Below are 13,570 nucleotides of genomic sequence, written 5' to 3'. Positions count from 1 at the left end.
AGAAGTAAACACAAGTAACTCCGCTCTAAGGCAGCACACAGATGCTATCTGCGCAGTATCGGTTCAGATGAAAGCGGGATGAAAGACATTGCCTCCGAGCAGGGTGAGGAAGGGCAGCTCGGAAGCAGCTTCCCTCCAGGCGGGGCCTGAAGCTGAGCAGGCGGGATGTCCACAGGTGGACGTGGCAGAAGCCACTGCAGGGAGCGGGAACCAAAAGCAAAGATGTGGTGAGCACAATGTGGGCTTGGGGGTGGCCAGTCTTGACTGGTGGTTAGACAGTGGAAAAGAATATCAAGACAGAAAAGCAGACTGAAGCCAGGTAATTCTGGGTTTTGAATTTGGGTTATGGAGCCAGACTTCAGTCCATTAGCAAAAGGCAGCAGTTTTAGAAAGATCAACAGGACAGCAGTAGGCAAGTCGGGCAGAGAGGGGTTCCAGAGTGCTGGGACTCCCCAGGGCGGGGAGGGTGATCAGGACTAGAACAGACCTGAGCACCTGGTGGGAGTGCGAGGAAGGTGCGTGTGGAGCGCTCCGACTATTCTAGCAGAGTCTTGAGGCAAATCCCAGTGCCCTGAACAAAAATAAGCATTTCAAAGAAGGCCTCCTGGAATGAGGGATGTAGGAGAGAGAGCATGGTGGGGTGAGAGTGACTTTGGCCTTGCTCTTTCAATATTTAAATGTTCAAAGCTGTTCAATATTTTTGCCTCCCATAAGGAGTACATGGAAAGAGGGGGAAAAGAAAACATCTGCTCTGACCCCCTTGGACAGGTTTTTGTTGTTGTTTTGGTTTTTTTGAGACACCAATGGGCCATCCAAAATCCTCATCCAGCAGTTAGCTCTTCTAAATTCTATGGCAACAAGCCATATGCTTCAGGAATGTTTTTATATTTATAGTAACTATCGTATTTCAGATTGGTCAATTTTATAAGATAATAAAGCTGCATCTGAATGTGAACATACAGTTCCACTACATTCAGCTCCTTCACACATAATCCACACGTACAGATGATCTCACGGGACGCGAGCCAAGGAGGCAGCGCGAGAGCGGGAAGAGCACCCGGGCAGGAACGTGGAGTCTGAGGGTCAGTCCTGGCTGCCCACCCTCCAGCTGCAAGAACTCACACTAGCTCCCACCTCTTAACAGGCCTCAGTTTTCTCATGTAAAAAATGGTGCAGATACACCAGATGATCGTTAGGGTTCCTTCCCACTTTGATGGTCTTGAATTCGGGTAAACCTTTATCAGCTAACTGAACAGGAGTTCTTAAGGACTCCACAAATGTCCAAACTGCACTTTTTGAAATATAATTACCCTTTATTGAAATACTATTCCCATGCACACAAAATTGTGTCTTTTAGAACGTCTGGATTCTCTTTAGAAGGGACTGGACAATTCCGAGATAAATGTAAATAGTCAAACATTTCTGGGCGGTGTTAACAATTTTAGGTACTAGAGAAGTAATCACCAGGCCACAGCTACCAACCAGCACTGGAAATAGCATGCCCCAGAACCCCTGGTCCCTTCCCCAAGAAGCCCATTTGGGTGCTCAGCCATTTCCCACCTCGGCAGTTAAAGTATGGGCGTAAAGTCCTCAGTCAAGACACAGACCCCCAATTCCCTCTGTTGACCCATGGGAGAGTGAAATGCAGATCTCTACCAAATTTCACAGTGATTTTTGTTGGGGAAAGGAAGAAATACAGTTTAAAAGTAATTCTCAAGAGTATCTGGGAGCACTACACTAGTTGATTAGTAAAAACCTCATTAGCGAAGGGACCCAACACAATGCTCTGCGAGTTCTGAGAGTTTTCAGTGGCCAGAGACTTGCATGCATGCACACCATGCAGCACGAAGCCATGGCCCCAGGGCCTGTGTGTGCACCCATACCGGAAGCAGGCTGTCCTGTCATTTGCTCTTTGGGGGAAAAAGCTGTCGTGGTTACTTTTGAAATTAGATTAATCTATAACGACTAAATCTGAAAGAACATGTTTGCTCACTGAACTTCTCATTTAATCATGTTACACTTAACAGAGCCAGTCATTTCCAAGGTATTTCTATTTTTCTCAATTGATTCCAGACAGTTCTGTGGTTTTGACTTGTGCCAATCTTTTTCAATGAAAATAAATGAACCATCTGGAAAAACAAGTACACATAAAACACCACTTCCTATATTTTAAAATGTTAAATTTGGAAATATTTTTTTTCCAAAGGATTCTGGTACATTGTAAGTGCCAGCAGGTTTAATAAAATTTCATGAAGAACTTCTGGAGAGGCAAAGAAAAAAAAAAGATCTGTGCTGTTCTGATGGCTTTATGAGTTGTAAAAAACAGGCACACCCTGCAGTGCCATATCCCGCTCCAGCCACGTGCATGCCACCACCTCAGATGCAGCAGTACTTGGACGGGTATGGGACTTCTACCCTCTGAAGTCCCCAACACAGAAGTCCCATCTGGAGCAGAGTCCAGTGGGGCAAAGCCCACACTCCCTGTGGAAGGACAGGAGGCCTGCCAGCCAGGGCACACGCAGGGTACCTCTTCCGACTCAGGGTACCTCATCCAACCTGGCCTGGAGGTCTGGACCTACAGAAGACAGGGCCTGGCACTACTGGCGTCACAGGACCTAGTGGATGACAACAGTCTCTCGCCCACGGAGAGCCTCCACTGCGCTGCGAATGTCCGTGGTGCTAGGGCCCTCCCTCCACTGTCTCATTCAGTCGTCACAGCAACCTTCCAGGCAGGCCCTACTCTACGCCACAGGCCGGTGAGGAAGCTGAAGCATACATCTTCCTCCCCTAGAGCTGGGCGGGGCACAATTCCTAGTGCGGGGAGCCCCCTATTGCTCCCCACTTTGAAAAAAGGCAGTCAGCTGAGCCCACCAATACCCTCATCTGTATAACCCACGCCGTTCGCAGGGGCGGGTCTGGGAGCAGGGGAGAGGATGGCAGCGTGTTGTCAGGGAAGGAAAAGCAGATTGGAATCAGGAGGCCTGAACACGAGGCCTCACCCCACCACCTCAACTCTCTGCAAGAGAAGATTCCCTCTTCTACAAAACCAGGCTGACAGTAATTACCACCTGTCCCCCTCTCGGGGCTGTCACAGGGATCCAAAGTGACAGCACAAGCAGAAGTGTTTGTCGACAGTAGTGAGGCTACCATGGCTGCCCTGGTGGCCGCAGCTGGCACGGAAGAGCTCACCTTGCAGCACCGTTTCGTGGTTGTGAGACCCACCCAGAAGAAACAAGTCAGCACACTCCTGACTCTAGGAAACCAAAAATGCTTACTGGGCACTCCTGACACTAGTCGAAGTGGTCGTAACACTCGAAAGGCACGGAGGGCTTTGACATCAAAGCCTCCTGACTTGCCGCTAGAGTGGTTCCCGCCTTCTGTTTCTTTGGTTAATTGTTCCAAAATTACACTAAACAATCTGAAAGAAGAAGAAAGAAAGAAATGTTAGAGTCTGTCACCCATGGAAGCAAAATAGGATGATAATGGTAGTTATTTTTGAACAAGGGCTAATTCTGTACGGCTGCTGCTTCACGAAAAGGAAGGCAAGGCAGGGGCAAGAACTGGGCTGTGAAATCTGATCACGACCCTTATCTCTAAAATGACTCGGGACAGGGATTAATCTCATCTGTTTTCATGCCGATGGAGTCGCCGAGAAAGTCAACCCCCACTGAAGAGGGGCTCACTGGGGACCCAACACCGACAAGTGGAATTGTCACAGACTGAAATGACAACGATACCAACCTCGGTGGCTAGCATTTCTATAACAAGCACTACATATATGTTGTTATGTTAATCCTTACAAAACGTTACGCAGCAGGAATTATTAACTCCATTTTACAAGTGAGGAAACAAATTGATGGGAAGGAGTAACTTGCCCAAGGACACACAAATAGTGGAAGAACCAACATGCGAATACAGGTATGTTGGCCCCACTGGAATGCAGACTCCACAGGGCAAGGGCTGTTAGTGTGTTCTGGTCACCTGTTCATGCAGTCTGTTCTCGCCAAGTGCCTGCAACGGTCCCTGACCCAGGGAAGTGCTCAGATAATATATGGGGAATGAATCGATGAGTGGCTACAATGGCCCACGTCCTGGTACGGTACGCCACTTCCAGCGCAGTCACCGACACACACCCCCACCTTCTCCTCACAGGCACAGGGAACGATGTAAATCACAGATGCTAACGAGCTGTGCAAAGGCTAAAAGCAGTTACCTAAGGCAAGGTATTAATATCGTCATTTTTTCTTTTGAAATGTGAATAATATTGTATCTGGCAGATACAATAAAATTTTTCCTATGCTAAGAAGGTTTTTTGGATAAAGCTATTTGCAGGCAATCTGCTCATTTAACAGTTACTTTTGCTCTTTCAAATAAATATTTATTCTTTTGAATTATTGCTTGTTTTTCAGAATAAATATAAATTTACCCATTTCAAACACCATCAACTCTGGCCAATCAGATTGTGGGAATGATTGGCCTGGCAACAAAGAAAAGGTTTCTAAAGTGTAATTAGCAGCCAAAGCAGAAACTTTGCCCCCACCAGCATGCCTCCGATTGCCAAGACACTAAGTCTATAAAACCCAGGGTGGTCTGATTGCAGTCTTGATCAGGTAGTCCTGTCATTCTGGGGCATTTACAGACCAGTCCTTTGTTTTAATAACAGCACAGCAATTTGCAGTGAACCCAGCCAGGAGGGAAAATAAGCCCAGTCTCTACCTTTACAGAGCTTCAGATGGAAGCCTCTCTAAGTTATGACTAGGGAAATATATCAAACTTATGACAGGTTTCTCTCTCATTCCTATATTACAGTAATTAAAAATAATTACTGTAAACCCCTGCAGTAAGGCTAAAGTGGAACATCTCTCCTCTAAAACAAATTCATAGTTTCATAAAAACCAAGAAAAAAGAAGAAAGAAAACCTCAAACTCTTCTGAAATGTGGAAGCCACAGGAATTTTCATCCCAAAGGGCTGGGAAAGTAATTTATGCAGGTGGTGACTTAAGATTGCTTTCAAGTATCGGTGTTTTGCAACGTACACTTCCTGGTCCTTTTATTCTCTGTTCCTCAGCAATGCCCCTGAAAACAGGTAAAAACATCTCTCCCGTTAACAGAGCAGCCGAGTAAGAGAGAGGCAGACTCGTTCCCAGACAGCGCAGGCTGTAAGGGGCCAGGGCTGGTTTCCATCCCTAGGAGTTATGAAACCTTAGGAAAGTCCTTCGCTGGGCCTCAGTTTCCCTTTCTATAACATGAGAAAACTGGATGAAGTGACCCAAAGAATGACCTTTCCATTCTAAATAGAATTCTGTGATTCTATACTCCTCACTACTCCCCCTACCAAAAGAACTATCATGTTTCTGAGCAGATAAGGACATGGGGAGAAAGCAGGTATTGATCCTAGATTGTTATTAAAAGTTTACCCCAACACAGGAGAGAAAAGGCAAGGAGAGCTGCCCAAACTGACAAAATTCAGACACACCGGAAATGAGCCACGTTTTTCTTCACAAAAGTTTAAGGAGCCTGCATGCTTGAAATATATCTTTATTGAGAAGTTAGAGGAGTGGGATAAAAGTTGGGGTAGAGCAAACTTTTCTGTAAAGAAATAACATCAGCTCTGGTAGACACATTGAGTTCTCCTGTGGTCACATTAACAGTTAGCACTTTAAAAATATCAATTGCTTTCTTAATGTCCCAGTTATTGGGAATCCTGATAAAAGCAATAGGTCACTGTCGACTTGGAATGGAAAATCCATTGGATTGAGATACAGACTACAGTTGGAAACTTTATGAGTAGGAATTTGATTCAAATGAAGACATCATAATTCGTATTTTTTCTTTTTTAAAGCTTTTCTTCAACTCTTTGACTACAATTTAGTGCATATTTTAGAAAAAAAATTATCTGGCAGTCTAAAGTTTTTCATACTTACTAAGGAAAAAAAAAAAAACCCAAAGTTAGTTTCCTAGATGATTTTTTCGCTTTTAAGTCATTTTAGTGCAGTTTAATTTAAACATAAAACACACTCATTTAAAGTGTACAATGAGTTTTGACAAATGTATAAGCCCAAGTAACAAATACCACAATCAAGACATATCAGTATTTCCAACACCTCAAATGGTTCTCTGTGTCCTCTTGCAGTCATCTTTCCTCTAAGCTCAATCTTGGCTATTTGTTGCTATAGGTTTTTTCCTTTTCTAGAACCTGTATAAATGGAATCCCATAATATGTCTCCTTTTTGCTTGTTTTCTTTTGCTTACTAGACAGTTTTTGAGATTTGTCCAAGTTGTTACATTCATCAGTTCATTTCTTTTTATTGTTCTGTAATATTCCACTACATTAATATACCACAAAGAGTTTCTCCATTCACCTGTTGAGGGCTATTTGGGTTGTTTCCAATTTTTCTCTATTATGAATAAAGTCTTTCTGTGCACATATGTTTTCATTTATCCTGGATAAATACTTAGTATAACTAGTAATATGGTCATATGGTAAGTGTATGTTTAACATTGCAAGAAATGGGCAAGTTTTTCCAAAGCTTTCCAAGTTTTTCCATTTTATCATTTTCCATTTCTACAAGCGGTGTATGAGAGTTCCAGTTGTTTCACATTTTGGTTAACATTTGGTATTTCCAGTCTTTTTACATTTAGTGAGTATGCAGTGCTGTCATAGCTTCAATTTGCATTTCTCTAATTACTAGCAATGGTGAGCACTCCCGAACTTCCTTTGCGAAGATCTGTTCAAATCTTTTGCCATTTATTGGGTGGTCTTCTTACTATTGGGTTGTAAGAGTTCTTTGTATATTCTGTACACAAATTTTTTGTCAGATATACATATTGTGAATATTTTTCCCAATCTGTGCCTTGCTTTGTCATTTTCCTCACATTGTCTTAAAGAAAAGTTATACATTTTGATAAAGTCCAATTTTTCAATTATCTCTTTTATGGCTAGTGCTTTTTGTGTCCTGAGAAATCTGAGATCATAAAGATTTTTTCCCATATTTTCTACTAGAAATTTCATAGTTTTGGATTTTACATATAAGTCTATGGTCCATTTTAAGGTAGTACTTGTGTATGGTATGAGGTAATAATGGGGATTTTTTTTTCACACGGATAGTTATTCCCAGCACCATTTGTTGAACAGTTTCTTTAATCCATTGAATTTTCAAGGCCCTTCTGTCTAAAATCAACTGGTCACATACTTATGGGTCTATTTCCAGACTCCCGGTTCTATTCCATTGATCTTTATATGTACTCCTTATGCCAGCAGAACACTATCTTGGCTACTATAGCTTTGAGTTATTTATTTATATTTTTTAGAGATAGGGTCTCACTCTGTTGCCCAGGCTGGAGTACAATGGCATAGCCATAAGCTCATTGTAGCACTAAAATCCTAAGCTTGAATGACCCTCCCACCTCAGCCTCCCAAGTAGCTGGGACTACAGGTGCATACAATCATGCCCAGCTTTTTTATTTGTTGTACTTTTTATAGAGGTGGGGTCTCACTATGCTGCCCAGGCTGCTCTTGAACTCCTGACCTCAAGTGATCCTTCCACTTCAGCCTCCCAAGCCATCACACCCAGCCTACTGTAACTTTAGAGTAAGCCTTAGAACCAGGCTCCAGATTTGTTCTTAAGGATTTCTGTGGCTAGTCCAGATCCTAATTTCCATATAAATGTTTGAATAAGCTTGTCAATCTCTACAAAAATCCTGCTGGGATTTAGATTAAGAGTCAATCTATAGTTCAACTGGAGAAAAACTGACATCCTAACGATACTGAATCTTCCAACACATGAACATGGTACATCACTTCATTATTTAGGTCTTCTTTCCCTTAGCAAGGTTTTGTCATTTTAGTCAACTATTTATACCTAAATAGTCTGTGCTTTTTAATGCTATAGTAAATAGCAATGTTTTAAGTTTTCATTTTCCAAGTGTTTATGCCTAGGATATAAAAGTTTCTGTGATTTTTTTACACTGACCTTTTATCCAGAAACATTGCTAAATTCACTTAGAAAACATAACTATGTATGATTTCAAATCTTTTTAAATCCACTGACATTTATTTTATGGCTTGGAATATTGTTTCTTGATGAATGCTCCACGTGCACGTGAAAAGAATATGTATTCTGCTCTTGTTTGGGGGAATGTTCCCCAAAAATGTCAATTAGGTCAAGTTGGTTGCTGATATTATGTCTCCCTACATACTTAGGGATTTTCTGTCTACATGTTCTGTCAACATTCCTCAAGAGAGTATTAAAAAAAAACTGTAACTGCAGATTTATTTCTTTTGGTTCTGTAAGTTTGGCTTTGTGGATTTGAAGCTCTGTTATTAGGCATATATACATCTAGGATTGTCACATCCTCTTGATGAAATGACTTCTTTATCATTATGAAATGTCTCTCTTCATCCTTGACAGTATCTTTGCTCTGAAGTGTATTTTGTTGGATGTTGATATAACTACTCTAGCCTTCTTTTCATTCATTTTTGCATTGTATATATTTTTCTGTCCTTTTACTTTCAAATTATTTGTGTCTTTATATTTAAAATAGGTTTCTTAGACACTATAGAGTCTTATTTTTATATATGTATAATCTGATAAACTCCGGATTTTAATAAAGGTTTAGCTGGGTTTAAACTTAGCATTCTTGCTATTTGTTTTCTATTTCTCCTGTCCATTGTTCCTTTTTTTCTTCTTCCTTGCCTTTTTTGGATTGAGGTTTTTTTAATTCTATATAATCTGCACTATAGGTTTGTCAGCATACCTTTTTATTTTTTTAGTGGCTACTCTAGGACAAATGTCAACAAAAATTTTCTGTAAAGTGCCAGACAGTAAATATCCTAACACTGTATTGTGGGGTTTGTAGCTTGCAGGCCATAGGTCTGTCACCACTACTCAACTTCACTATTGTAATACCAAGTAGCCACAGACATGAGTGAATGTGGCTGAATTACAATGAAAGTTTATTTGCCAAAGCAGGTGGCAAATAAAATACTTTGTCAATGTAAAAATAATAACAGGCTTAAACCAGATTTGGCCTACAGGTTACAGTTTGCCAATCCATGCTCTAAGGTTTATAATCATCCATCTTTAATTTATCACAGTCTAACTTCAAATAATATTTTATCACTCCAGCTACTGTATAAACACTTGATAGTAGTAGATAGCTATTTTCCTTGTTTCTGTCTTTTGTGCTATTGTTGTCATAATTTTTATTTCTACACAAGCTACAAACCCCACAATACAGTGTTGCTATTTTTGCTTTAAACAATTATCTTTAAAGAGATTTAAAAATGAGTTTTTAAAAATGTCTTCATATGTACCCATGTATTTGCCCTTTCTGATATTCTTCATTCTTTTTGTGCAGATCCACATGTCTACCTGGGTCCTCTTCCTCCAGCTTGAAGTACTGCCTTTAACATTTCGTGAGGTGCAGGTGTAGTGGTCTTGGATTCTCAAGTTGGCAAGTCTGAAAAAGGTTTTATTTTGACTTCAATTTTAGAAGATATTTCAGTGAGTAAGAATTCTAGGTTGGCATTTTCCACCAGTACTTTAAAGATATCTTTCTACTGTCTTCTTGCTTGCATAGCTGTTAAGAAGTCTGAGATGTCCTTTCTCTGTTTTAAGACTTTTTCTTTATCTTTGATTTTTAATAATTTGATTATGATTATGATGTGCCCTGATGTGAATGTCTTCATGTTTATTTTGCTCTATTGAGGCTTTGTTGAGATTCTTGGATTTGAGAGTTTCTGTCATTACATTTGGAAATTTTGGAGCCATATTTCAAATATTTGTGTCTCCCCTTTTTCTCTTTTTCTCCTGAGATTCCAAATATAAATATGTTAGGTCACCTGATATTTCTCCACAGGTCACCAAGGTGATGTTCATTTTTTCCTCAATTGTTACTCTTTGTGTTATTGTTACATCTTCAAATTCCCTTATTTTTTCTTCCCTAGTGTCTAATCTGCTGTTAAGCCAATCCCGGAATTTTTCATTGCAAACATAGTTTTCATCTCTTGAAGTCCCATTTAGTTCTTTTTTATATGTCCCATCTTTCCTCATTATAGTCATGTATCTCTTTAAATCCATAAACATATTTATAACAGCTGTTTTTAAAATTTTGTGAAGTCCTTCTCTGCTAATTCCATCATCTCTGTCATTTCAGGGTCTATTTCTATTGACAGAATTTCCTCCTAGTTATGTGTTACATTTCTTCATATATGTCCAGTAATATTTTACTGGATGCTGGACATTTTGAATGTTACCTTGTTAAGTATTTGGGTTTTGTTGTCCTTTAAAGAATGTTGGATTTGCTTTGGCAGGCTGTTAAGTTACTTGCATATCAGTTTGCTTCTTTCCAGATTTCTTTTCAAACATTGTTAACAAGAATTTCAGTAGTCTTTAGAGCAGGGATTGGTAAATTTTTTTCTATAAAGGGCCAGATAGTAAATAGTTTAGGCTTTGTGAACCTACACTACTCACACTCAACTATGTAAACAAATGAATGTGGCTATGCTACAATAAAATTTTATTTATAACAATAGGTAGCAGGCTAGATGGGCTAGGATTTGACCTACTGGCCATATTTTGCCGACCCCTGCACTACAGCAAGTTTGGCGCTACTAATAATGGCATTTGTGGGGTCTCTACTGACAGTCCAGGGTGTTTAATGAAGTCTTTCCACTCTGGGTAGTCAGAACTTGAACATCATCCAGTCCTTTGTGAGCTCTTGTTATTATCCATTTTATAGCCCCCTCCCCACCCCAGGTTTTCTCTCTTCCCTAGTAGTATTCTTTGCCTGGCATCACAGACTCACACCCATGTAAGCGTAGTTTAGTCTTCAGCCAAAACTGAAAAGGACCCCAAGGCATATTTATGGAGCTCTTTCTCTCAGTAACTCTCTCTCTTCCCATTTTTACCTCTCACATTTCAGCTACTCAGCCTCCCTTAACTCTTGTCTCTATCTCCTTAACCAATGAGACCACCATGCTCTTCTTGGTTCCCTGCCTTGTGCCATGCTATTGTGTGAAAAATGTCTCCAGGCAGTAAGCCAAAGTGATTGTAGCATGGTGACAAAAGAAATGGAGATAAGCATCTCTATTTTTTAGCTGAACAAAAGTCCAGTGGCAGAAAAGGCACAGCAAAATTATTCCAGAACCAAGAAATCTGCAAGGCTCTGCTTACTATTCCTTGATAGAGTCCACCACACACAGGAAGGTATGGCACAAAACTGCCACCTGTTCATTTTAGGTGGACTACCTTTGCAATGACGCCTTAGATGCCAATGTACTGTGGTGGTTTTTGCAAAAGCTAACTTTTTCTTTTTCTTTTTTTTGATAAATGTTTCATTTGTATTTTTTTTATGTTTTATTTATTTCAGAATATCATGGTAGTAGTAACAATTTGGTTACATAAATTGCTTTTGTACCATGCCCATCCCCCAGGCAGTGTGCACTCTACCCATTAGGTGCTTTTTCTCCCCACAAATCTAATCATCTCACTGGGACACCACTTTGGATCCCATATGAACTTCCTAGGTTGAAAGGACAGGCCCCAAACCATTCCCACTCTCCTAATACTCAGAAGAATTAGTCTCCAAGGAAAACCAAAGGATTCATAACAAAAAGATCATCATAAAGAAAAACTACCTTGCTCAACTGAAAAAGGCAGTTGACCAAAGTCATGAAGATGAAAACAGAAAGGCTATTTAAAAATCTCTCTCTATAGAAATAAATGTAACTTTAGGAGCAATTCATTTTATAGCTAGGATACCCAAGACTCAGAGACAGAATATAACTTATCTTCCTATGTAGGTGTTTGGTCCAAAGACCCAGCATTCCTCTGACACCAATTCATTTTTTCTTGCTGGCAACATTTCCAGGTTTGGAAGGACCAGAGTAACACAGGCCCCTGTTTTTTATTTTAACATTCTCCTTTAACTAAAACTGCTGATGTTTTCTTCCTGCAACAGGATTTTGGGAGAACACCTGCTTCTCTGCATTTTAGCTTATTTCATTTTATTCCAGATATGTGACATTATTCAGACACTTGTTTAGTTATTTAAAATGAGATAGTATGCAGAGCTTCTCCCACAAGTCAGCAGAAAAAAACAACTTTGCTCAAGGGATGTTAAATTGCAGAGCACCAAGTGCTATGAAGGCTTTATTACTTTTTTTTTTTAACTTAGCATGATGCTAAGTAATTTGACTCTAACCACCGGCACGGCTGGTCCATCTGTGGAGGTCCAAAGCCCTGGAAGGTAAAGCCTCTCACGTTAGGGACTTAGACTCCCTTCTATAACATGTTACTGAAAAGAGGATCAACAATAATGAGAAAATTCAAACCAGTCTCTTCCTAGAGATTGACAGAGGCATCACCAGTCCTTAAAGACTCTTGACAGGTACTGGTGCAATAGCTGGATAAAAGAGCAATCACACTCTCTAAAAGGACTGTGTTCACTGTTACTCTCCACCCCCACCTCCCATTGTCCAAATAAACATTTCCCCAAAGTAAAAAGGACTTACCCTACTATTACTATAACAAAATCCAGTAAATTCCATCCATTCCTAACATAAGCATTAGGATGCAGCAATAATCCATATGCTATAATCTTCAAAAATGTCTCGACTGTAAAAATAATCAGGAAGGCATATTCTACTTTTTCCTGTGAAGAGAAACAAAGAACACACCAAAGGAAAAAAAAGGGAAGAAAATGGAAACAAAAAGAAACAGGGATTAGAATCAACATCTCAGAGATATAAGCATTTTCCTTCAAGCAAAGTTTTATTATGAGAAATGGAACAATTACACTGCACCTGTGCCAGAAAGGCATTTAAATTCTAACACTGAATTTCTCATAAGCAACTAAGTGCAAAACACTTCACTCCAGGCTGCATGACTGCATTTTGCCACCTGCCTTAATGCGTGTGCAATGAGTCTGCCTAAGATGTAACAGGCATGTTTGTTATTTGCACACATTTGCAAAACACAGGAGGTTTTCCTCCTGAGATTGCCAAGTCAGGCCCAGAAAAGCACAAGGGCGCAACAAATATTCCAACCGCAGCTTTGAACAGAATGTCCTTTGGAAGAAATAAAGATGCATCTGTTTTGAGCCCCTCTTCCTCTTGGGTTTATATCTGACTTCGAAGTCAGAGTCAGCTTTGTCATTGAGTAGCAAGGTGACCTTGGGCAAGTCCCTCCCCTCCTCTGGACATAAATTTCCACATCTGCACAGTAAGGGGTGAATTCAGGATGGCAAACACCCTGCAGGTTCACTGGCACGCAGCTTCCCCCTGCCGACACTGCTGGCCATCTCTGTGCACTTTCCCGGGGAGCCCGGGCTCACCTTCTGAACCCTGCACCGGCCCGAGCAGCCCTTTCCATCTGACTGCCACAGACCCTGGAGGTGCCACCCACGGGCTGAGTGACTCTGAGAGCCTTTCCAGTTCCAACCCATGCAACTCCACAAAGCTGTAGAAAACACATCAATCAGCAGGTCTAAAAATGTTGACTCTTTCCTTGTTTATAAGTGACTTTTGTATATGGTTTTGGTTTCAGTAGGAATATGGACCGATGGA

The 13,570-nt window shown here is 40.6% G+C and overlaps 1 protein-coding gene across 10 annotated transcripts in view; it reads right to left on the bottom strand.

The window, feature by feature from the left end:
• CACNA1D (calcium voltage-gated channel subunit alpha1 D) overlaps positions 1–13,570 on the bottom strand; it is a 304,390-nt gene that overhangs the window by 141,787 nt on the left and 149,033 nt on the right. For all 10 annotated transcript variants that reach the window (XM_012771607.3, XM_012771611.2, XM_012771602.2 and 7 more), the window contains 2 exons: positions 12,518–12,657; positions 3,276–3,418 (listed from right to left, as the gene is read on the bottom strand). In XM_012771607.3, the coding sequence (XP_012627061.1) occupies positions 3,276–3,418; positions 12,518–12,657 (283 nt within the window). The remainder of the gene's footprint in view (positions 1–3,275; positions 3,419–12,517; positions 12,658–13,570) is intronic.

The sequence above is a fragment of the Microcebus murinus genome, chromosome 1 (genome assembly GCF_040939455.1).
Source record: "Microcebus murinus isolate Inina chromosome 1, M.murinus_Inina_mat1.0, whole genome shotgun sequence".
NCBI classification, from domain to species: domain Eukaryota; kingdom Metazoa; phylum Chordata; class Mammalia; order Primates; family Cheirogaleidae; genus Microcebus; species Microcebus murinus.
Note: the sequence above shows the minus strand (reverse complement) of the source record. Positions and strands in the feature narration are given on the sequence as shown.